This window comes from Carcharhinus amblyrhynchos, chromosome 23, assembly GCF_965287045.1.
Source record: "Carcharhinus amblyrhynchos chromosome 23, sCarAmb.v2.hapA, whole genome shotgun sequence".
NCBI classification, from domain to species: Eukaryota; Metazoa; Chordata; class Chondrichthyes; order Carcharhiniformes; family Carcharhinidae; genus Carcharhinus; species Carcharhinus amblyrhynchos.
The window spans coordinates 10652693-10679514 of NC_137346.1; the positions used below are offsets into that span (position 1 = coordinate 10652693).

The 26822-nt window shown below is 41.4% G+C and overlaps 1 protein-coding gene across 16 annotated transcripts in view; it reads right to left on the minus strand.

The window, feature by feature from the left end:
- Positions 1-26822, minus strand: part of LOC145357267 (neurofibromin) — a 324662-nt gene that overhangs the window by 160092 nt on the left and 137748 nt on the right. For all 16 annotated transcript variants that reach the window (XR_013889280.1, XM_080210466.1, XM_080210464.1 and 13 more), the window contains 5 exons: positions 15692-15850; positions 14472-14569; positions 11142-11288; positions 8988-9134; positions 969-1079 (listed from right to left, as the gene is read on the minus strand). Coding sequence is in view for 15 of the 16 variants with exons in the window: in XM_080210466.1 (XP_080066592.1) it covers positions 969-1079; positions 8988-9134; positions 11142-11288; positions 14472-14569; positions 15692-15850 (662 nt within the window). In the remaining variant the exon portion in view is untranslated. The remainder of the gene's footprint in view (positions 1-968; positions 1080-8987; positions 9135-11141; positions 11289-14471; positions 14570-15691; positions 15851-26822) is intronic.

A 26822-nucleotide genomic window follows, 5' to 3' on the forward strand; every position in this document is an offset into this window, starting at 1 on the left:
ATCTGTATTTATCTTGAGAGCAAATTTTCTGTAACGAGTTAGCATTTGTGGATTCTTTTCCAACACTTGTACCCATCAGCATCAAGCAGTCTTACTTTGGATGCTGGATACACCACCAATTTCAGTTAAACGTAACCAAAATTGTACAAGATACCCCACTACTGCAGCAGTTTGGGATTGACATTCTCTTCATCTCATCTTCAATGACCAACACATTTCAAGCTTGTTGCTGATTATGGACAGCTCCATGTAATAGATTCACATAAATCAGACATGAGATCATGCTCTCAAGACATTTCACTGCCGATGGTTAGAAGAGATGTAAACCAGTTCAGACTAAACTACGCTGAAATACACCATACCCAGTGCCAAGCTGTAATGCCCCTTCAATAGTAACATGAAAATGGCACAGCCCTCAAGGGAACCAATTAGATTGTTAGTCTGTACTAGGTTGTTCACTTAAGCCTCTCAACCATTGGCTCTGTCTACATTTCCACTACCTCGGCAAAGCAGCCAGCATAATTGAGGGCCCCATGCACCCCAGACGTTCTCTCTTCCACCTTCTTCCGTCAGGAAAGAGATACAAAAGTCTGAGGTCACGTACCAACTGACTCAAGAGCAGCTTCTTCCCTGCTGCCATCAAGACTTTTGAATAGACCAACCTTACAATAAGGTGATCTTCCTCTAACCCTTGCACCCATGTGCAAGCAACGCAGAAGAAAGATCATAAGAGCATTAAAAAATGTTTTATTTTTCAGTTTTTTTCTATTTTTCATTGATTAGTTGAATCAATGTTGGAAATAGGCGACAAGGCTATTTAATTGGGTAGGGTAATTCGTGGTCAGAACCTTGGGATGTAACCTTCAGGAGTTATTCCAAGCAAATTTCCGAACATTAGACAAATCCCACAGCAGTTCATTCACTGAAAAGTAGAAGTTTAACAGAAAACAAACCAAAATGAATCCTACCTTCTCGCTATGTAGTAGAACACTGGATTCCCTGTTTTTGATGTTCCAGCCTGGTAAAAGATGTTGAGTGTTTTTAAAGCCTTGAATTCCTCTTTTTCATGTACTTGATGCCTGGAAAGTTAAGGTGCCAGTAGGTTCAAGATTCCTGAGTTGCAAACATTCATAGTCCAAGAATGAAAAAAACTAATTTCCCGTTGTGTTTCTCATGCCTCAACCAAGTTCTTGCTGCTGCAACTTCTGGCCAAGTCACTCTATAACTTACTGACAGTAATACTGCAGCAAAAAGTCTTGGCAGATAAATGCACCATCCTGTTTTTGACTAAGACACAGGGAGTAGGAAGCTGCCAAACCAGATTATCTCAACTGGAACAGCATAATTGTCTGCAGTGTCCATGGATTGGAGGGAAAAGGTGGGGAGTACAAGAGACATCAGTCACAAGAGACACCTAGTCATTACTGTGGATGTTAGCTGAGGATGAAATCAAGCAGGCCTGTGATGGTAGCACACAATTTTCGTATAAAGGCCCCAGGCACTGGGGGAAGTTTGGTGCATTTGTGAAACCAGATTTCAGCATCAGTTATCAGTCAATACTATCAGAAAATTCAAGAGGAAGATCCAAGGAACCCAGCAACAGAGGCGATGTTATTTCAGAGCTTTTGTGGATGCAGGCAAACCCAAGTTCCAGCATAATTTTACAAATGGGAGAAAATATGGTTGTACCCAAAGAGCTGGTTTGAAAGCAGACTTTAAGTTAGTCTTCTTTATGTTAGTCAGTATTTCCACGGGCATAGATGGAAAAATGACACACAAATGAACATGAAAAAGTACATCACAATCAGAACAAATCAACATGGTTTTATGAAAGGAAAATCCATTTTCACAAATGTATTATGTTTGAAGGAAATAACTAGTTGTGCATTTTATTTCTGAAAGGCATTCCACAAGGTGCCACACAAAAGGTTAATACACAGGATAGCTCCTCATAGGATTGAGGGGTGACAAATTTGCTTAGAAAGAGGATTAGTTAATGGACAGGAATAAGTGCAGCATTTTCAAGTCAGCAGGCTTGAGTTGTAAAGTGTCACAAGGCTCAATGCCACAGCTTTGGTTTTGTATACTCTATGTTGATGACTTGGATAAAGAGCGAGAATAATGTATCTCTGGCTGTTATGGTGTTGCTAACAGATTTCAGACTGTGCTACGAAAAATAGTCAGGATCCTGGACCAGAATCCCAAATTACATCAGGAAGCTAGACTAGACCCCAACAATTTTTTTTTATTTTGGTATAAATGTGAGGATAGATGCACCTCTCTAGGAGTAATTCCACTGACAAAGTAGGGATGTTTAATTGTAAAACAAACTTTATTTAATAGCACACTTTAACTATAATTGTGACCAATGAAGCAGCTTAACTTTGAACAATATTTAAACATGAAAAGAAACAACTTTGATTTCTAACTTATCACCGTTTCAGTTTTAAATAAGCACCCACTTGAGTCTTACAGACTCAGAAACCATTTTAAATACAGTCAGCAACCATAAATATACTTGCTATACATAGTCTCAAAGCTTTCAGAGGTTTTGATTTTCACAGCAGGTTGCAGACTATTCGGGCACGCTGAGGATGAATTTAACACGGCCAATGCACCTAACCAGCACATCTTTCAGACTGTGGGAGGAAACCAGAGCACCTGGAATTAACCCAAACAGACATGTGGAGAATGTGCAAACTCCACACAGTGACCCAAGCCAGGAATTGAACTTGGGTATCTGGTGCTGTGAGGTAGCAGTGCTAACCACTATACCATCATACCAGCGGCGGTGTCATTCTCCATTCCATTGTTGATTCTTTTCTCCATCAAGCAACTTACTCAGCAATGCAGGCAGGTACTATCATATCAATACAACACAGTCTTATGTCTCGACAGTTCTTGTGCAATCTTGGTTTGTCACTTGTGAAGGAAATGATCACCATACTCTACTTGTCATATGATAAAGTTGTTTTTTTTTAGCATTTATATTCAGCATGTTTCCTAGCAAACATGTTACCATGTGGGTTTTTGTGCATCTCTATTAATGTAGCCATTTCAGCAAGCTTGTTCGTGCATGTAACCTCAGTTTCCCTTTCTGCTTAGATTGCTGCTTTCTCTAGTTCTCTCTAGAACATGTCCTTCAGCTGAGTGGCTTCATATTCCAATCTCAACTAATCTTCTGCTGACACCAGATTTGTTCCTTATTCTGACACATCTGCATTCCCAGTCCATTCAGTTTATCCATTTGAGTTTCTTCCAAAGCGCAACACCATTCCCTTCTAACAATATTTAATGATTATCTCTCCATTCCCATGCTTTGCATGCTTTCAACAATTCGTCCTTTTTTCTAATTAGACAGTTCTCCTCAATTGCTAACTTGTTCAACAGTCGTGTTCTTTCTTTGGGTTTGTCCATTGCTATGTACTCCAAAGCACCCCCAAAACACCAGACAGTTTCTGCCTCTTTGCAGAACGCCAATTTCTCTAGCCCCCTTTTGTTTTCCACGCAACTGGTATTTCGATCATTCAAATGGATCTCTAGAGAATTCCGGATGATGATTCTAGTCTAACTTCTACTTCAACAGCACAGTGACTTTTGCAGTAGATGATACAGGATGCACTACGAGTGCCGTGGATCAAATCTTTGATGCATTTCACTCAGACAAGCAGTTCTCTCGCTAGTCATGAAACTGATCGCATCATTACCTGGGATTTCCTTGGCTCAAGTTCCACACTATGACCACAATTGTTGAGTTCTGCTTGTGCTTTTTCACTCAATCCTTTGTATCTTTTATTCACATTTTCATGCTCCAACTCCAGTTCCTTCACCATTTGCTGGTGAATGTTAAACCATTTCTTACTGGCCCTAATCAATTTCCTTGATGACCATGACAGTACAACTCAGACTTGAACTTGTCATAGAACCCTACAGTGCAGAAAGAGGCCACTCGGCCCATCGAATCTGCACCTGCCACAATCCCACCCAGGCCCTATCCCAATATATTTACCCACTAATCCCTCTAAACTATGCATCCCAGGACACTAATGGGGAATTTAGAATGGCCAATCAACCTAGCCCGCACATCTTTGGACTGTGGGAGGAAACCAGAGCACCCGGAGGAAAATCATGCAGACACAGGGAGAATGTGCAAACTCCACACAGACAGTGACCCAAGCCGAGATTCAAACTCAGGTCCCTGGAGCTGTGAAGCAGCAGTGCTAACCACTGTGCTACCGTGCCACCCTTCATCGAAAATTCACTTTTGAAAATTGAACAAGTCCATGCTACAATGCATGCCCAGATGTGAAGCTGCAGTTACTGCAGACATTATCAAAACAGAAAATCGGAATACTTAACAAAAAAGTCTTGCTACAATTGTAAGAGCTTGATGACCAGACCAAGCTTGGAATGCAGTGCCATTTTGGACTGCATTTAAGGATAACCTCATACTGAAGGCATTGCAGTGAAGGTTCACTAAGTTGGTCCCTGAAACAAGCAGGCTGTCCTATGGTTAATTGGGTCTATATTCTCTGGAGTTCAGCAAAATCTCATTTAGTAGAATCTTACTGAAATGTTCAAGATGGGGAATCGAAAACAAGGGGGCACAGACTCAGTATAAAAAAGCTAGTCATTTAGGAGTGAGATGAGAAGAAATTTCTTCATTTGCAAGGTTAAACATCTTTGGAATTCTTTACCCCGGTGGGTCATGGATGCTCCTTTGTTGAATATATTGACAGTAGGTGGGAGGGGTAACTTACACAGCACTAACATCTCTTCCTACCACCTGTCTGTCAACAGATGTTTTGATTTGTGTCGCTCTTTAGAAGCAGTAACACATTTCCCAATTTCTCTGTTTTGGTGCAATCCAATTTCTATTAATAACTCCAGAGTAGACTAGAGACGGAATGAACTCAAAAGGTTAGTATATTTGCACACAATGAAAACACAGACAATTCATAACACTACCCCTCACCTTCAGAGAGTGCAGAACGGGGTAGAAAATAATAAAGTTTTATACCAGAGACAAGAAATATTTTTTCATGTGGGTTCCAGAATCTAAGCCCAATGAGGTTTTCCTTTATAGTGGTCAGTGGGTTGAAAGCCCATGCTGGACAATTCATTTTTCCACTGGGGTTGGTTTCACACCATGAGATAAGCATGCTGAGATGATTCAGTATTGAAGATGATGGTACAAAATATCCAGCAGCAGTGCAGATAGGAGCCCTTACAATTGTAGCAAGACTTATTTGTTAAGTACGCCAATGTCCTGTTTCCAATTTCCTGTTTGATAACGTCTGCAGTAGCTGCAGCTTCACAACTGGGCATGCAATGTAGCATGGACTTGCTCTCCAATGCACATGATCACTTCTGCCTTACAATTAGCATGAGGAGAACTGAAGTAATTAAGCAGCCTGCTCCAACAAAGTCCTATCTCATGCCCAAGGTTTAAGCCCCAGGACCAGAAGCTGTCCAGCAGTGGCTTAATTCACTTATCTTGGCAGCACACGTTTGAGCTGTTTATATTGATACATACCAAAGCAAATTCAATATGCTTTGAACGGCAGTCAGGAAACATAGAAGAGTAAATCTGTCTACCAAACTTGCAAGTTCTCGAACACTGGACTGAATTAAGAACATAAGAACATAAGAAATAGGAGCAGGAGTAGGCCATCTAGCCCTTCGAGCCTGCCCCGCCATTCAGTAAGATCATGGCTGATCTGTTGTGGCTCAGTTCCACTTTCCCGCCCTCTCCCCATAACCCTTAATTAGCACCATGTCAAGACGCTCAAGCAGTTTCACTTAAGTTACCTTTGGAAACCTCTAAGGATCAGAAATAGAATAAAAACCAGACACAAGTGCTGACTTGAGTTGGCATGCCAAGCACCGATGCCAAATTGAGACAGTTACAACTGAGTTGGGCAGATTATGTAGATATTCCACCTGGGCAGAACTCCTAGTTTGTGAAACTTCAGGTTAGATCATAAACAGCAGCCTGGGCTCTGCAGTCCAGCAAGGCCGTATCACCTTTTTTTTATAGAAAGAGGTTGATGTCACATGACTCTCACCTCTCCTCCAGATCTTTGACAAAGGACATGCATCCATTATCTCTGGATTCCAAAGATCGTTAAAGTCTCCACCACGAGGAACTAAAAGGAAGTTACGAGGCCTTTGTCTTAGCAGATGATCCATCTCCCGTTGGCCACTTGGATTATTAAATGCAGATCGGCCTTTGTATAGTACTTTCTGAATTTGGGTTGTGAAGTCCACAGTGATTGTTAGTAGCAACTTGGAGATACGGCATGCTTGCCTTCATTGGCCAGGGCATTGAGTTTAAAAATTGGCAAGTCATCTTGCAGCTTTATAGAACCTTCGTTAGGCCACACTTGGAATATAGTGTTCAATTCTGATTGCTACACTACCAGAAGGACGGGGAGGCTTTGGAGAGGATACAGAAAAAATTTACCAGATGTTCCTGGCATAGAGGGCATTAATTATGAGGAGAGGTTGGAGAAACTTGTTTTTCTCTCACTGGAACTGGCTGGGGCCTCAGCTATTTACCATTTATATAGATGATCTGGAGGAGGGAACCGAGTGTAGGGTGTCGAAATTTGCTGATGACACCAAGATTGCGGGAACGGCAAATTGTGCGGAGGGTGTGGAGAGTCTGCAGAAGGATCTAGATAGGCTGGGCGAATGGGCCAGGAAATGGCAAATGGAATTTAATGTTGGCAAGTCTGAGGTGGTCCACTTTGGTAGGAAGAATGGTACGAAGGACTATTACTTGCGTGGCGAAAAACTGCAGCAGGCGACAGTGCAGAGGGACCTCGGGGTCCTTGTGCATGAGTCACAAAAACCCAGCTTGCAGGTGCAGCAGGTGGTCAGGAAGGCAAATGGGATGCTGGCCTTCATAGCGAGGGGGATTGAATATAAAAGTAGGGAGGTCTTGCTGCAGCTGTATAGGGCATTGGTGAGGCCGCAGCTGGAGTACTGTGTGCAGTTTTGGGCGCCGCACCTGCGCAAGGAATATTTTGGCCTTGGAGGGAGTGCAGAGGAGGTTTACTAGGCTGATACCGGAGTTGAGGGGGTTGAGCTATGAGGAGAGGCTGAATAAACTAGGCTTGTACTCGTTAGAGTTTAGAAGAATGAGGGGAGATCTCATTGAGACGTATATGATGATGAATGGGATGGATAGGATAGAGGTGGAGAGACTCTTCCCGCTCAAAAAAGACAGTAGGACTAGGGGGCACAGCCTCAAGATAAAGGGGAGGCGGTTTAGAACGGAGTTGAGGAGGAACTTCTTCACTCAAAGGGTGGTGAATCTCTGGAATTCTCTGCCCGTTGAAGTGGTGGAGGCTGCCTCGCTAAATATTTTTAAGAAGCGGGTTGATGGGTTTTTGATAAGAGAGGGGATTAAGGGTTATGGGGAGAGGGCGGGAAAGTGGAACTGAGCCACGACAGATCAGCCATGATCTTATTGAATGGCGGGGCAGGCTCGAAGGGCTAGATGGCCTACTCCTGCTCCTATTTCTTATGTTCTTATGGAACGACAGAGGTTGAGAGGCTACCTGATAGAAGTCTACAAGCTTATGAGGGGCATGGACATAATAGAACATTACAGCGCAGAACAGGCCCTTCGGCCCACGATGTTGCGCCGACCAGTTAAAAAACAATGACCCACTAACCTAAACCAATCCCTTTTCGTCCATAAACCTATCCACGGATCTCTTAAACGCCCCCAAACTAGGCGCATTTACAGCCGCAGCAGGCAGGGTATTCCAATCCCTCACCACCCTCTGGGTAAAGAACCTACCCCTGACATCCGTCCTATAACTACCCCCCCTTAACTTAAAGCCATGCCCCCTCATGCTAGCTTTCTCCATCCGAGGAAAAAGGCTATCACTGTCCACCCTATCTAAACCTCTAATCATCTTATATGTTTCAATAAGATCCCCTCTTAGCTGCCTTCTTTCCAGCGAAAACAACCCCAAATCCCTCAGTCCCTCCTCATAGGACCTCCATAGGACTATAATGGATAGTCAGAAGCTTTTTCCCAGGGTGGAAGAATCACTTACTAGGGGCCATTGGTTTAAGATGCCAGGTGCAAGATTTAAAGAAGGTATACGAGGCAATTTTTTTTTTTTACACAGAGGGTGGCGGATGCCTGGAACTCGCTGCCAGGGGAGATAGTGGAAGCAGATGCAATAGTGACATTTAAGGGGCATCTGGGCAAATACATGAATAGGATGGGAATATGGGGAGATGGTCCCTGGTAGGGTAGGGGTTTTAGTTCCATCGGGTAGCATGGTTGGTGCAAGCTTGGAGGACCAGCCATGCTACCCGTCTTTGTATAACAAGGTGCAAATGTTCCTGAAACTACCGAGTAACTTCTTTTGCGAGGGAATCACAGGCAGACAAATGTTTAACCATTTGAAAGGTCTTTAAAGTGTTAGAAATAGCCATGATGATATTTATATCTAAACAAATCCAACCCAACAGCCGACTGGTCCAACCTCCTAAAGAGAGTGGTCCATCCTCATCAGGTTTAGGACTGGCCACAGCCCCTCCATGGCCAACCTTCAAAGATAGGGCATTAGTGCCAGCTCCTGCGTGCCTGCGTGAGAGCGCAAACTACACGCATCAGAAGAGAGTGTCTATTCCACAGATTCAGTGAAGGCCTATCTGCACTTAACACAGCAGGACTGGAAGAAACAGCTCAGCTTAGGGATTCTGTATTCGCTAAATAAATAGTTTATAAAAATAGAGTTCCTCACATTGAGATAGACAAATACTTGGACTCTCGTAGAATTAAAGGATAAGTGGAATTAAAACCCATGATCAGTCATGATCACACTGAGTGACAGAGCAGGCATGGGGAATCATGCTGTCTTCTCCAGATCGTATGATGCAATGTTTTTAAATGACAACACTGTTGAAATAGAAAGCTTCATTCCTGCAGTCTGAAAAATGAGTACGCAATTGCTTACCTTGTCATGAATTCTTCAAACTTGGAGCTGGTGAGGTTGAGGCTGGACCAGTGAGTGTCAGCAACAGGTTTGTGCTCAGGAGGCCCCAGGTAGGCTAACAAAGTAGCCATCTTGTCGAAAGGCCTTCTCCCCACAGCTTTATGGTCCCTGAGAACATCAGAAATTAAATGCAGCTTTTGATAAGTTTACAGGGTAAATCAGAGCAAACTGGAATGCCATTTATTAAGAATGCAAGGATTAGGAACAGCTCCTGCAATATCACATCTTCGCAAAATAGCAAATCATCATGCACAACAATGATTATGTGATGCACAGTACTTTCATTTCAATGAAACATGCCTCGTAGAAGTCACAGAATCCTTATGGTGCTAGTCGACTCATCGAGTCTGCATCGACAACAATCCCACCCAGGCCCTATCCCCATAACCCCCATCTATTTACCCCACAAATCCCCCTCACATGGCCAATCCACCTAAACTGCACATCTTTCAAGTGTGGGAGGAAACTGGAGCACCGTGAGGAAACACATGCAGACATGGGGAGAATGTGCAAAATCCACACAGAGAGTAACCCAAGGCCAGAATTAAACCTGGGTCTCTGGCTCAGGATATAATCAAAAGAAGCTATGACGATTGAGATTAATAACTATTCTTTAATGCTAAAAATGTTTACGTTTGTGCATATTCTTACCAACTGCTAAAGTTGTAAATTCCAATGCCCAATTGCATGGATAATTCATTTTTCTGACAGCACAGCAGCTAGCACTGCTGCCTCACAGCGCCAGGGACCTGCAATCGACTCCAAGCTTGGGTCAGTGTCTGTGTAGACATTCTTCCCATGTCTGTGTAGGTTTCTTCCCATATTCTGAAAGACGTGCTGGTTAGGTACATTGGTCTAAACTGGCGCCGGACTATGGTGACTAGGGGAATTTCACAGTAACTCCATTGCAGTGTGACTGCAAGCCTTCCTTGTGACTAATAAATAAAAACATTTTAAAAATTTTATAATTGCAAATGTAAACTCATTGCTGTAATTTCACCTTTCCCCCTGCACAGAAGAGGAACCGCAGTGCCCCAGTATGTGAAAGAATTAGTTACAACTTGACAAGCTTAGATAACCTGTGTCACTGCTGGGCAGTCAGATACTATGTCCAGAAAAAACCTTCCAAGGGGTTGGGGTGAGAATGACAGTTTGGAGTGGGGAAGGAAAGAAGAAAATATAAAAATGTGTTGATACATATCAATATATATCAGTACTCAAAAAATAGATAAGTGTGGACAATTGTAGATGTTTATGATAGAATTGATTTTTAAAAAAAGGAGACAACATATGACCTGGGATTCTGTGACATCTGCATTCGTTAATCCAATTATTTTCCCTTTTTGCTAACCCCACATCACAGAGTTGACACTTGGCTGTGAAACACCACAGGATATTAGTCTTTCAAATCATATTTTACAACATCCAAAGGGAAACAAACAATTTAGTTGACTGCTTTTATCTTGCACTCATCAGGACCAACACAAGGACACTAATGTCAAGGGAAACTGCAACTTTATACTGAAAAGAAGAGGGTGCTGATTGGTTGGCAAATGGACAACGATTGATAGAGGCATTGCTTTGGACAATGCACCAGTTGCTGGTGACTGACAGTTAATTGCCAAGCATTGATTGAAATTTAAACCAGGCAGCTTGACTGGTTGGACAATGCATTGTATTATGGAATGAACCAGCAAATGGCTATCATTTATTTTGTTCAGCTGAAACACGTTCTGTCTGTCTGCAAAAAAACAGCGCCTTGTGCATTAATCAATATATATAACTTCCAGTACATACAAATACGCCGCACGATAAGCCCAAATGACAATCCTAACTTGGTCGTCAGTGCATTTTTAGCACACAAAGGATTATTTAGCAAATGTTGTTCAATCGTGTAACCATACCTAATGTTGGACACAGTGCTTTGCAAGCATGGGCTGATTGGGGATAGTCTGTACTTTCCCCCATATGAACAGTGGAAGGGACACGTTTGGTCAAAGGGAACTTAGTTTAGCCAACACTTGCAAGTAAATTTTCAAATTATATTTGGTTCGGCACACAAAAAATTCACGAAAAACAAATGATTAACAAGAGAAACTATAGTCTCTCACATACCTATTACTGGAGAGGTACTGCCCAATTTTCTCCTGATTGTTCCACAGTAACCTGTGCAAAGCGAGAACATTCCCATCACTGATGAACGAAAGGCTGTGATTGACTGTGTCACTGGCTGGGCAGTCAGACGCTATGTCCAGAAAAAACCTTCCAAGAGGTTGGGGTGAGATGAGTTTGGGGTGGGGAAGGAAAGAAGAAAATATAAAAATATGTAAATACATAGATATATATTGAAAAAAACATTACATTAAAACACACCCAGATGTGAAAACCAACATCATTGCATAATGAGCTCCCAGTTTCAGTCTGTGGGTGAACAAAGATGTCATGTCATGTAGCAGGAAAAAGGCCCATCAAATTAGGCCAAAACTGTGCTTCACATGAGTTACCCAATTTATTACCACTGCTCTGTTTGCTTTCCATTTATTTTCAATGTTGTTCTTCCCCACAGCAAGTTAAGGGATAGAGATGGCAACTGTGGGAAGACGTTAACTTTCCTGGTAATCTCTCAAACGTCATTCCATCCAGTTAAAGATCTTTTCCTGTGGCTCTCAATAAATTCCAACTAATTTCAAAACTTTGCAGTGGGGTTTCGAAGTTTGCGCTTCCTTATTCTCTTACAGCCTGACATACCTGCTGTTCGAAAGCAATTGGCACATCTGCTATGTTTGCTTTAGGCACATTCCATGTGTAACAAATAGTTCTAAAATTACTGTAAAACAAAGTAAATTAGTTGAAACCTCCAACTTCACCTAATTCTCTTATTTAAATAACTGAAGGTTTAAATTCAGGAAACAATATATAACATTGATTATAGAAAGATAAACATCAAAAGTTTCTTACTATAGAATACCATCTCAAATAAACATTTGGTTATAGCAGCAAGAAAAGTTTGTTTCCCACTTGCTAATCACCAAAGCATTTCCAGCACAATAACAGTCCATTCTGCCTAATAGGTCCTGGTGTTTTGCTGCAAATTAAGCCTCCTCCCTCTTCATCCCACCCTAGCAAAATATCCTTGTATTCCTTTCTCTCATTATACTTGAATAGTTTACCATCGAATCCATCCATGTAACTCAGCTACTCCACAGGATAGCAAGGGGCGGCACGGTGCCATAGTAGTTAGCACTGCTGCCTGGCTACGCCAGGGACCCAGGTTTGACTCCTAGCTTGTGTCACTGTCTATGTGGAGTTTGCACATTCTCCCTATACCTGCATGGGTTTCCTCCAAGTGCTTTGGCCCACATTCTGAAAGATGTGCTGGTTAGGTACCTTGATCCAAACAGGCACCAGAGTGTGGCGACTAGGGGAATTCCACAGTAACTTCATTGCAGTGTTAATGTAAGCCTTACTTGTGACTAATAAATAAACCCTACTTTTAAAATTCTACATTTGCACCGCACTGTGGTTTTTGATAAGATCATGACTGATTGGATGGTGGGGTCTCAATACCCCCTTCCTGCCTATCCTCAATGACATTTGACTCCATTGTCAATCAAGAATCCATTCAACTCAATGGCTCAGTTTCCACTGGGGGGCTGGGGGATGAAAATTATCTACATCTTAAATGGGAGCTCCTTTATTTTTAAACCATGTCCCCTAGTTCTCAGCTTTCAAAAGGACTCATTTGGACCCCAAACGAACTCTGATTCTCTCTTCACAAATGCTGTTAGACCTGCTGAGTTTATGCAGCATTTGATGTTTCTATTTCAGATTACAAACATCTATAGTATTTAGCTTTTATTTGCTTAGTTCAGATTTCTCCCACAAGGGGAAACATCCTCAGTGTCCACCGTTAAATCCCCTCAGGATCTTCTATGTTTCAACAAGATCGCCTCTCATTCTAATAAACTCCAATGGATATAGGCCCAACCTGTCCAACCTTTCCTCATGAGATCTACCCTCATCCTAAGAATCTGTCAAGTGAACCTTCTCTAAATTATTTCTAATTAAATTTAATTAAGTATGGAGGCCAACCCTGTACACAGTGCTCCAGATGTGATTTGACTAAGGCCTTGTCACAACACTTTCCTACTTTAATATTTAATTCCCCTTGTAATAAATACCAACATTCCATTTGCCTTCTTAATCACTTGATATACTTGCATACCAACTTTTCATAATTCATTGCAGCAGGACAAGGTGGGCTAGAGGGCTTGTTCCTGTGCTGCACTATTCTTTGACATCCAGATCCTCTGTACAGCAAAGTTTGTCAATTTCTTTCCATTTAAATAACATGCTATTTTTCTATTCTTCTTGCCAACGTGGACAAGGTCACATTTCTCCATATCATATTTCATCTACCAATTTTTTGCCTATTCACTCAGTTTATCTCCCCCTGCAGACAATGTCCTCTTCACAAGTTGCTCTCCCAACCACCGTGTGTCAGCAGCAAATGTAGCAGCCATACATTCAATCATTCCAAAATCATTGATATAGACGGCAAAGAGTTACGGAACTAGCAATGATCCCTGTGGCACTCACTAGTAGCAGCTTGCCAACCCGAAAATGATCCATCTACTCTCTGCTAGCTAACCAATTCTATATTCATGCTGACATTTACCCCCTACACTTGTGTAGTAACCTTTCAGGTGGCACCTTATCAAATCCAAGTAAACCACATCTCAACATTCCCTTCATCAACATTGCTTGTTATTTAAATAATTCTAAAAAGGAATTGAACATGATTTCCCTTTCACAAAATCACACTGACTTTGCCTGATTGCATTAAGGTTTTCTAAGTGTCCTGCTACAACCTCCTTAATAATAGATTCCAGCATCTTACCCATGATAGATGTTAGGCTAGAACACTCATTGCTTTCATCTTGCGGTAAGAAAAATCAACAGTTCTGGCACAGACAAAGGAACGGCAATGGAGTTCATTCCCAAGTCAAAACTTAGAGTACTTCCTAAAAGAAACCCTTAAGGTTCAGTGTAATCACTAGAGCTCTGAATAAGAAACAGGCAGCTAGCAAACACAGGAGAAGACTTTGTGCAGAGAATAAGTTAAGCGAGGGAGAAATGCCAAGCTTTGAAACACAACTTCGTAGCTGAGATTCACAAGGTCTTTCAACAGAGTGGAGAGATTTCTGAAAACTAAGCTATCACAATTGTGGCGACAGGTCATAAATATTAGAAAAGTTAATGTTACGGCATTCACCTGGACAAAACAGCACAATTTTCATTAAAGCATTCCGTTTGTTCATAATGTGATGTGCATAAAGTTCATGATCTGACCCAGTTCTACGTAGCATCATATTCTTAGCAGAAAAAAACTTAAAAATATTTATAAACAAACACTTTCAGCAAGCTCAGGGATCCATTAATTACCTGCGGGCTGCATCAAAGTTGTTTTTAACAAAGTCATTGAATGGCCTCATATGTTCTTCTTTTGTAAACAGGACATGATTTGCAATACTTTGTAGAATCTGGGAAAGGAAAATTTGTACACAATGATTTTGGTTTATAAACCAAGCAGACAAAATCATCCCAATTTACCTCAGGTAGATATATCTAGTCACATGCTGGGATGAAGCCTAACCTTAGAGTGATCTTGTGTCTAACCTTACTAGTAACAGTCTGCACTCCCAAAATTTAGTTTGGTATGGGGTCCATACATCTTTGCAATGCAATATTAACAGATATAATCAGGATCCTCACATTTCTTCTCATTTTACATTCTTCCTGAACTACCTTAAGAGAAATTTGCTATTCTTTCTGTTCCATGTCAAAGCAAGTTGAGGAACACATCTTTGACACTTAATCATGAAAAACAGAAGCAACTTCAAGCATATTAGTGTTGAAGACTCCTTTCGCAACTGAATAAGCAGAGAATAGGACAACTCTTGCACACCTGTGTTTATCATTTTTTTAACCAAAGATTATCTACGCATCTGGTGATTATCCTTCGTCTCATTACAGTCTTCAGGATCACTGTTTAAAGAGTGAACATACACAAACACCTGTTCACAAGATAATTTCTGTTATAAGTACCAAAAGTGACAAGTAACTGAATGAATTATAGGCAGGAGTGGAAATAAAGACACAAGCAGAATAATGCAGACAAGCGAATGACAATTTTTCCATTCCACATTGGATAGATAAGTTGACCCTGATGAGTGAAGCTCCATCACAGCTGCAACTGATGCAGGCTTGGAGGGCCAAAGGGCCTGTTCCTGTGCTGTAATTTTCTTTTCTTCGATGCTGTTCTCCACCCTGGTGCATTTATCTTATGGATTGGGATCTGAGGACAGCCATCACAAGTGGGAGCCATGGCTGATTTTTCTAGAGTTCTGACAAAAAGGTCACTAACCTGAAACATCAGTTCAGTTTCACTCGCCAGCATTTTCTCTTTTTAAAGATCGCAGAATTTTAATTTCCTAGCTCAGGGCACGATGAACAAGTGCCCCAACTGATTTTGAAGCATTCAGCACACAACGAGTTGGGTCAAGAACTTTTTTTCATTCGCTTGGCTCAGTTACCCATTGGAATAAATCACTTAGCTCTCTCGTTGGGGCCAGAAATATTCACTTGCACATTAAAACTCTTACCTTGGACATCAACTTTAATCCCCGCTCAATTCTAGGTGGAGGCTTTTTATCGAGGATCCCTGCTTCATAGGGAGACACTATGGCGGGATTGATGAACCTTAGGAACATAGCACTTCCCACCGCACCTATACTGTTCTGTGGAAAACGCTGGCTGACAACCTGCAGGGAAAAGAGAAGCAGAAACAAGAGCAGTACGTTACGCAAAACTGAAATTTAAAATAATTCAAAAAGCTTTTTGAAGAGCAGGAAATTACAGGTATTAAAGGTTAACGCTCAGCTTGTTGGCCTGTACAGGTTAAGCCCATCATTCTCAAACTACATATGTATGTTACATATTAAAAAGTATATGATTACCAGCATCACAGATAAAAATTTAGATGATTCCCAGGTCCCTCCACAACATAATGCTGTGACTCGGGTGAGTGAGAGGGGTGCAGAATATGCAGAACACCACACAATTACTTTCACAAATAGTCTTTAGAATCCGTTCAAGTGTGAGATAATTCAGATAAAATATCAGGAGTGTGAAACACTTCTCTTAAGAGTCAGGCCACATCTGCAAGTGATCACATTTTTGTTCGTAATCTTGCCTAATGTTGAGAAAGATAGACACTGCTCATGATCACTGGGTGTCAATGCACTGGCAACACCATTCAAGAGTCTGGTTAAATTTCAGAATTACTTTTCCAGAAGGTCCGTAGAAGAGAACAAGAGTTGGGTAGAAGGGAGTTGGGGTTAGAGCAGGGTGAAAACAAGGGAAAGGTGAAGTTGAGTGGATAAGTAAAGACAGATGTTCATCTTTAAAGTTGGAAGCTAACAAGGTGGAAACTAATTGAGAACCCAAGGAAAAAAAATCAACTAATCTCATCTCACAGCTTACTTAGCATTTTACGTTGCTGGTAACCCTGCCATCAAAAATCTAGAAGATTCTCCAATTTATTGGTAATGTGTTTGAATAACGTGCCTCGCACTGATAGAGGCTCAATTCAAATACCAGCCACCTGAATCATCAATACCAACAGAAACATTCCCAGTAGCTCTGGAGGCTACATTAAAAAGAAAATTCTCCGTGCAGGCAAGAGATTTTGTTAGCGTTTTTTCCTTTTTGGAAGATTTGGGGTTCAGGAAAAGAGAAGTTAAAATATTTCACACCAACAGTGCTCTTTTTTGTTCATCAATGGGAAGTGGGCATCGCTGGTTAGGCCAGCATTTATTACCCACGCTGTTGCCCTTGTGAAGGTGGTGGTGAGTTGCCTTCTTGAAACACTGCTGGTGCAGGTGCACCCACGAAGCTATCAGGAAGGGAGCTCCGGGATTTTGATCCAGCAACAGCGAAGGAACAGCAATAGATTTCCAAGTCAGGATGGTGAGTGACTTGCAGGGCACCTCCAGGTGATGCTGTTCCCAAGCATCTATTGCCCTTGTCCTAGATTATAGTGATCACGGGTTTGGAAGCTGCTGCCTAAGGAACCTTAGTGAGTTCCTGAAGTGCATCTTGTAAATGGTATACATGGCAGCCACTGTTCATTGCTGGTGGAATTTTTGTAGTAAGCGTAGCAATCAAGCGAGCTGCTTTCTGCTGGATGGTGTTAAAGCCGCACTCATCCAGGCAAATGGAGCATATTCCATTACACTCCTTATTTGTGAACTGCTCTGATAGCCACAGTATTTATATGGGAGGGCAGGTTCAGTTTCTGGTCAATGGTAACACCAGGATGTTGATAGTGGGTATTTCAGTGATGGTAAAGCCATCAAATGGTTAAGTCTTCTTTTGCTGCAGATGGTCATTGCATGTCACTTGTGTAGTGCATTTGTTACTTCATGAATATATGGTCTCGCTATCATCTTTATAGTTACATTCTTTTCATCTATTAATCAATTCTTCTGTTAATCAATACTGGCAACTGATTTAGCAAACTCTTGGAACAGCAACACTTTGAAGTAATTTATATTATATTGAGTTAAATGTTTTAAAACTGCAGGGCACCACCAGGCACACTGGCAATGCTGAGGTTCATTATCTGTACCCCAACTAAGTTCATATTTACTATTCTATATGAAAATATGAAGTCACCTGCCCCTAAATCAGGGAAGAGATCACAGCTCACTACTTGTATTTTGCAGGACACATGCATCAGGAGGATACTGGAACTATATACCCTATAGAATCCTAACTGAGAGTTCTTTGGTGGTGGCAAGTCAATTTGGCACAAAAGATCACCTTGTGTGGCACTCACCACCATGATATTTGGGCTAGTTTCAGTTAAGATCTAGCAGCTCAACAATGGACATCCACAAAGCACTATGGGCTATCAGCAGCAGCAGAAATGTATTCAACTTTAATGTGTAACCTCATGGCCTGGCATATTCCTCACTCTACCATTATCACCAAGCCAAAGGATCAACTCTGGTTTAATGAAGAGTGCAGGAAGGCATGTCTGGAGTAACACAAGGAACAGCTAAAAATGAGATGTCAACTACAACACAGGACTATTTACATGCCAAGTAGTGATAGCAACATACCATCAACAGAGCTTCACAATCCTACAACCAACAGATCAGACAATTTAACTTAACCAGAAATTGTACTGGACCAGGATATGTGGCTACAGCAGCAGGTCAGAGGTTGGGAATTCTGAGGCAAGCAATTCATCACTTGACTCCCTAAAGCCTGTCAGCCAACTCCAAGGCACAACTCAGGAAAGTGATTTTACTGAACAATTCTTTCATGGGATGTTTCCGTCAAGGCCAACATTTGTTGACCATTCCGAACTGAATTTGAACAAAGTTGTTTGCTAGGACATTTCACATGACAGTTAAAAGTCAATCACATTGCCGTGGGTTTGGAGGCACATGCAAGCCAGACCAAATAAGGATGGCAGATTTCCTTCCTAAAAAGGGCACTAGTAAACCAAAGAGGTTTTTACAAACATCAATTCCAGCTTCATAGTTACAATTATTGAGACTAGCTTTCAATTCCAGATTTTTTATTAAATTTAAATTCCACCAACTGACATGGTAGGATTTGAACCCTCATTTTCAAAGCCTTAGCATAGGTCTCCAGACTACTAGTCCAGTGACATTACCAACGGAATACTCTCCAGGGTGCAGCCCCAACAACACAAGAAATTCCTAACTATCCAGGACAAAGGAACCTGCTTGATTGGCATCCCATCCACCACCTTAAATATTCACTCTCTTCACCCCCTGATGCACAGAAGCAACAAAATATTCCATCTACAAGATGCACAGCAGCAACTCACCAAGGCTCCTTTGATAACACCTTCCAAATCCTCTATCACCTGAAAGGACGAGGACAGTGGATACACGGGAACACCACAACCTGCAAGTTCCTGATCAGTTCACATTTCATCCTGACTTGGGATTATGCCACCTATATCACATGAAACAATTTTTAAATACTTAGCTATATTGCCACTTCGGACACTCTGTGCACCCTTTTAGGCTACTGCTGTGAGTACTTCTCCAACTTTAATAACTCAATTCAAACGGTTGCTGCCAAGGAATGGTTTTACTATTTACGACGTGGGGAGACCACACCTGTGAATTCTGAGAAACATTTCATGAAAATGAGGTTTCCTTGTAATTTAAGGCTGGGACAAAAGCATTGTTTTGTCTCAGGCATGTTTGGGGGTAAAGAAAGGATGAGAAGCCAAAAAAATCCCAAGTGTTTCACTTGCTCAATTATTTGCAGGTTTTTAAAAATTCTGGAGCAGAGAAGACAAATTACTCTTCTTAGTTTCCAAGCAAACTCCAGGCAGCTGTCCAATATAAACCAGGGACCAACTTTTCCATTGCTGAATATTCTCGCCTGGCTGATTAAATGTCAGTTTACATTATCAGATGGGAAGGAAAAAAATAATGGTTCAAATTTTTCTCAATGTTGAATGGGAACAAATATCTGAAGTTGTAATGAGAACTGCCACTCAACTTTAGGTATTGTCTAAAGATATTTTTGTTTATTCTCCATAACAAACTCAGCTACAGGAATGCTTTAATGCATTGACAGTGACAGCCAAGGCCTTGCTTTGTAATCCTCAAGAAAGAGAATGAAAATGCAGAAAGCAATATTTAAAAAACAACCAGATTCGACAGAACATCAAAATTTACCAGTCATCCACACATCAAGTTGTCCAAATAGCACAGTGGATAGAATTGGGGATCAGAACTCCCACTAACGAGTAAAAATCCAAGGTTCCTTTAAATAAATATGAAACTGCTTACTCAGCCACCATGAAGTATTTGCACTATACAAAGAATTAGGAAAATCAATTTAAGGTTTGTGAGAAATTTGTCTTGACTGTGAGAAAATGCAAGAGGGTAAGGGTAATCAGTGATGGCAGGAAAAGACCATTAATACATCAGATAGGAACCAATATCTTAGAGTATGCTTCAAAAAAGTAAATTCTTCAAATATCTTTCTCTTTCTCGCCCTCCACGCTGTCACACAAATGCAGATTCTCATTATTCTTCAGACAATTCTATTCAAGAATCTGAATTGACTTGTTTTGCCTTTAAGGCACATTGCATTTGACCCCAAGGTGAATGTGTAATGTTACTAGACTAATAATTCAGTGGCCTGGAACAACAAGTTCAAATTCCAACAGCAACCAGGGGAGTTAAATTTCAACGAATAAATCCGTAATAAAAATTTAGTCTCCATCATGGTGACAGTGTAACTAATGGGTTGATCAATCATCTGCTTTACTAAAAAGCCCTTTAGAGGAAGGAAATCTGCTATCCTTACATAGTCTGGTCTACGTATGACTCCAGACCCACAGAAATGTGATCATAAGAACTTAAGAACATAAGAAATAGGAGCAGGAGTAGGCCATCTAGCCCCTCGAGCCTGCCCCGCCATTCAATAAGATCATGGCTGATCTGTCGTGGCTCAGTTCCACTTTCCCGCCCTCTCCCCATAACCCTTAATCCCCTCTCTTATCAAAAACCCATCAACCCGCGTCTTAAAAATATTTAGCGAGGCAGCCTCCACCACTTCAACGGGCAGAGAATTCCAGAGATTCACCACCCTTTGAGTGAAGAAGTTCCTCCTCAACTCCCGTTCTAAACCGCCCCCCCTTTATCTTGAGGCTGTGCCCCCTAGTCCTACTGTCTTTTTTGAGCGGGAAGAGTCTCTCCACCTCTATCCTATCCATCCCATTCATCATCTTATACGTCTCAATGAGATCTCCCCTCATTCTTCTAAACTCCAACGAGTACAAGCCTAGTTTATTCAGCCTCTCCTCATAGCTCAACCCCCTCAACTCCAGTATCAGCCTAGTAAACCTCCTCTGCACTCCCTCCAAGGCCAAAATATCTTTGCGCAGGTGCGGCGCCCAAAACTGCACACAGTACTCCAGCTGCGGCCTCACCAATGCCCTATACAGCTGCAGCAAGACCTCCCTACTTTTATATTCAATCCCCCTCGCTATGAAGGCCAGCATCCCATTCGCCTTCCTGACCACCTGCTGCACCTGCAAGCTGGGTTTTTGCGACTCATGCACAAGGACCCCGAGGTCCCTCTGCACCGTCGCCTGCTGCAGTTTTTCGCCACTTAAGTAATAGTCCTTCCTACCAAAGTGGACCACCTCACACTTGCCAACATTAAATTCCATTTGCCATTTCCTGGCCCATTCGCCCAGCCTATCTAGATCCTTCTGCAGACTCTCCACACCCTCCGCACAATTTGCCGTTCCCCCAATCTTGGTGTCATCAGCAAATTTCGACACCCTACACTTGGTTCCCTCCTCCAGATCATCTATATTCTTAATTGCCCTCTGAAAAGACCTAGCAAGCCAAATCAATTTTATCAATCCACTACAGAAAAGTTGAACAAGGGTAACCATGGGTGCAATTACATCACAAGGATTGCAATGGTTCAAGGTGGCTCACCATCACCTTCCCAAGGGGCGAATGGCACTAAATGTTTGACTTGCCAAAAATGCCCATATCCCATGTAATAACAAAAGCCATTTTGTTTTTATCTAAGATTGCTAATTGCAGTCAATGCTGACATTTGATCAACTTGCAAGACTTGCAATTGAAATGATTCTGTCAGGTTCATCTCTTCCTCCAGAGACCAGTCCAAGAAGCAGCAGCCGTCAAAAGGGACACCAATGAAAACTTGGGATTAAGATAATCACCTTCTATTAAAGACCATTTCTATTTAACACCATTACAAATTGCAGTTTTTCAATTGCCCAAAAGCAGGGTTTCTTTGTGGCATGACTTTAATGTTTGTCCACATTACAAGTTCTGTGCACGTACAACTTTTTGATTCTCCCATATTGTGCCATTTTAGGACACACCATTCCCCCTAGCAGTGAAGATTATAAGCTCCCAAGTTTCTGTCAGCAGCAGACTGTAGTCAGATGCTAGGAAAATTGCAGGAATGACACAGACGGATTCTGAATCACTCAGCAATTCTCACTTCATCCAACAGCCCAAAATATACTAGTAAAACATTACAAGGAGGATCATATGTTTTAATTTACATCCTGCAGCACTCGATAATGGAATCTGATTGTCTGAGGCAACAAGTGAATAGTTTATTTGTATATGTCACAATCATGCATTTGCTTTTACAGTAGAGCTGTATCCTTTAGAAAATCAAAAGCAATCCTTCACTTCTTGAAATGAAAGACTTGGATAGGTTGGTCCCCACCTACTTGCATGCGAGTACAAAATTAATTCTAAGCTGCAAAAACACAACTATCAGGCTGAACTGTGAAAATTTCCCCCAACAATAACTAGCTTTAGAAACATTGAGAAGTTACTGTGCAGAAAGAAGTCATTCAGCTCATTGTGTCTGCACCAGCCATAAAAAAAAGCCACTCATTTTAATATATTATCTCACACCTGGTCCACAGCATTACAACTTATAGCTCTTCAGGGGGCCAATTACTCGATAGTGCATGAGTTAACTGTTTCAGCCTCAGTCACCAACTTAGGCAAAGAGTTCCAGACACCCACCATCCTCTGGATGAAATTTTTTTTTCTCTCATGCCCCATCTAATCTTTCTACTCGTCACTTTAAATCTACATCCTCTGGTAACTGACTCCTCAGCTAGGGGAAACTAGTCTTTTCTATCTACCCGGTCAAGGCTCCTCTCAATTTTGTACACCTCAGATAGGTCACCCCTTAGTGCCCTCTATTCCAAAAGAAACAACCCTAACCTATTCAATCTCTCCTCAAAGCTGCAATTTTCAAGTCCTGGCAACATTCTTGTAAAATCTCTTCTGCACTCTCTCCACAGCAATTATGTCCTTCCTGTAACGTGGTGACCAGAACTGCACACAAAACTGGTTAGCCATGGCCTAACCAGTGTTTTATACAGTTCTATCATTGCATCCCCTGCTTTTGTATTCAATACCTCATCAAATAAAGGAAAACATTTCATATGTTTTCTTGACCACCTGACCTGTCATCTTCAAGGACCTGTGAGCTCGCATACTCCAAGGTCTCTCGCTTCCTCAATTCCTCTCAATATCTTCCAGTTTGTCGAGTATTCCTGTATTTGTTTGCCATCCTCAGTGCATTACCTCACACGTTTCCATAAGAAATTCCATTTGCCACTTCTCTACCTACTTAAATCATTGCTATCATTCTGGAATCTTGGGCTATACAATCATTAGTTATGTCATAGCTTTCTAGTGTCATCCATAGATTTGAGGCTTTGTTCGGAACAGAAGATATTTATTGATGTGAACCTCAGGTACAGGAAGTTTGCAGCTCTGGACTGCCCTGGAGGAATGCTCCAGTCCCTACTTGCTTACAAACAACATGACTTCTGGATGATTCTGCCTGAGAGAGGATTCCACCCTCTGGTATGATCACTCACTCTCAAGTTTCCAGTGGTCCCTCAAGGCAGGTGACTCGCTTTTGGTGTACTGCCTTAAAGAGACAGATACCATTTACACAACACCCCCCCCTTTTACTTTCTTATACAATCTCCAAAATTGACTTACTCAACCCACATACTAAATAAATACTCCACACACAAGCTAAGAAATTTGTAAATCGGTAGAGCAATTGTTTAATGAAAAGATCTTGGGGCTTACATTTTAACATAACAGTTCTAGGAAGCTTCAGTTTTGCACATTTCCAAATATAGTCTTACAAGGGATTCTTCCCTTCAGCACTGCTGCTTTCCGAGTTCTGTCCTAGACTGTACATTGACCAAGGACTCCATACTTTTCTCTATGGATGGTGTCACTCTCCAATCCTTCATTAATCCTTTTCTTTGTCAAGCACCTTACTCTATAATGCAGGAAGGTATCAGCATCACAATACAACACAGTCTCACACCTTGACAGTCCTTGCACACACTCCATTTTAGGAAGGAAATGGTCATGGTATTCGGTTTCTGGTACTTAAGTTGCGCAATCAATTTTCTTCTCTTCTTAGTATTCTTGTGCATTTCTATTTGAGACCACTGCAACAATCTCATTCTGGCACGTAACCTCAAATTTCCTTCTCTGGCTGAATTGTTGCTTTGTCCAGTTCCCTTTAGCACCTCCTTCAGCTGACTGGCTTAATTTACTGACCTCTACCTTTTGTCTTCTGTATCACCCAATCTTTTGCTTCAACCAGAGCTGTTCTTTATTCCATGCATCTGCTTTTACAATCCATTCAGTTTATCCATTTCTTAGTTTATTTTTTCAAGATGAGTCCATCATTTTCTTTTAACATATGGGAACGATATTTTCAGAGAACTGACATGTTCCTTTTGTTATAGTTCCAACAAACCCTACTTCTACCTTCTTCATTTCTTCTTGACTGTTTTTATTAGACTTTCTCCTGAATTTCTAATTTGCTCAACAGTTATGTTCTCTCTTTGTGTTTGTCCATTGCTAAGTCCTCCTCAGGCACCCTCAAACAATGGACAGTTTCTACCTCTCTCAAGAATGCCCATTTCTTAAGCCCATTTGTGCTTTCCCAATGACTGGTAGTTCAATTATTGAATTGGATCTCTTAAGAATTGGTGAGTGATGGCTCTGGTGAACTATGGTTCCACTTTAACAGCATGGTGACTCTTGCAGTGGATGATACAGAATGTGCTACATGAGCACCATGGATCAAATCTTTGATGTGTTTCACTCTGAGATGAGCAGCTCTCTCGCCAGTCAGAAAACAGAACATCCAATACCTGGGGCTTCCTTCACTCTTCGAGTTCCATGCTTTGGCCTCTTGTTGCTGAGTTCCACTTGTGCATTTAGTTTCAATCCTTTTTACCTTTTATTCACATCTTCATGCTCCAACTCCAGTTCCTTCACCACTTGCTGTTATACTACTTCTTACTGGCCCTAACTGATTTCCTAGCTGCTTTCATCTTTTCCACAGTGCTTGTTTTTTCTTTTAGCTTGGATGTAGCTGGACCACTTCTCAATTAGATTATGGGTCACAATCTTTTACCTCATTTTCTACTTGCTGTAGCTCTGAGTTAAGTTTATCCAACTCTTTTTTTTTCCATGTTCTTCTGCTGTTACTTGTCTTTAGGCTGATTACAATTTTGTTTGCCTGTATTTTATTGTAAAAACTTTCAAGGAACTTCTCATTGCAGTACATTACAAAAGGATAAGACGCAACAGAGTTTTGCTTTCAGCTCTTAGTTTTGGGATCTTTCGTGGTCCTCTTCCAGGAGCTCCCCTCCTTTAGGAGTCTTTTGTTGCCCTCCCTCTCTCTGGAATTTTTCATTTCTCCCCTCTCAGGCAATAGTTACTGCCTACCGAGTCTGGCATTCGTTGTCTCTTGCTTGAGGGCTTATTACTTCCTCTGAGCTCCAGCATTACCATTTTCTTGGGGTCTTAATTTCCTCCTTTGAAATCCTGAATTGCTTACGACCCCTTTTTTTTGGAAAAAGAACTGTCCTCTATCTGGGGTCTTCTCTGATTTTTTTTCTGCCCTTTGTTCCTTCTCGTGGTTGTTTCATTAAATGTTGTACAACTTTAAATGCATTACCACTTTCAGACTGTCAGCTTTTTTAAAAAATGCCATAGCTGCTGTTTCTCTGTTTGTACTTTTCCCCCATTTTGCAGTTTTGGCAGAAATTACAGCTCCTCCTCTTTGGATCCTTCGTAAACTGCAAAATTTCTCTTTTTAGCTGGTGAAAAATTTCAACAGTTTTTATTTCTTTTTGACTGGCAGGAGAGTCCATTTTTCTCTCCTCCTTTTTGTCAGTTTCATGCATAGTCAGAGCTGTCCATTTCAGAATCATTATCTTCTTTTAACTTTCTAAACTTATTTTCCTTTACTCTTTTTTAAGCAGCTATAGGACTTCTGATCTGAAAAACGTTCAGACCTCCCCTAGTGCAGGGATCTCTGTCCGTACATCCTGCAGATTCTGTTCAGATCGGGAGATCTGCAAATATCAGCTTTTCACTCTGCACCCATACATCATTTTTTTTAAAAATACTTTCTTTTCCCAGATTCCCTCTTTTTAAATACGAAACACAGCTTTCCTCCAGCTGGGCACATCTCCCTTTCATTTCAAGCTTCTATCCTTCTTATTTTTACTCAAGTTTCACTTTCCTTGTTAATCTCTTTACATTTTAATTTTTTTAGTATCTTTCCAAACCCCTCTACTTGCTGGCCACACTAGGTTCTGTACTTCGTCTGCCCCACAGGATCTGATACAAGCTCAACAACTCTTGTAGAGTTGCTTCGCTGAGTCTGTGCTCAAGAGATATTCCTCTTTTCCAACTCCAATTAAATCAGATATTCTCAGGTAGTCCGTGCCATCCGTTCAATTTCATCTTGTCGGCAATATGTTACGTGGTGGCCCTCTAGTGTCATCAATATATTTGAGGCTTTGTTTGAAATAAAAGGCATTTATTTTTTATTCAATTACGGGACATGGATATTGCTGGTTGGCCAGCATTTATTGCCCGTCCCGAGTTCCTGAGGGCAGTTGAGAATCAACCACATTGCTGTGGCTCGGGAGTCACATGTAGGCCAGACCAGGTAAGAATGGCAGATTTCCTTCCCTGAAGGACATTAGTGAATCAGATGGGTTTTTCCAACAATCGACAACGGTTTCATGGTCATCAGTAGATTCTTAATTCCAGATACTTTTTATTGAATTCAAATTCCACAATCTGCTGCAACAGG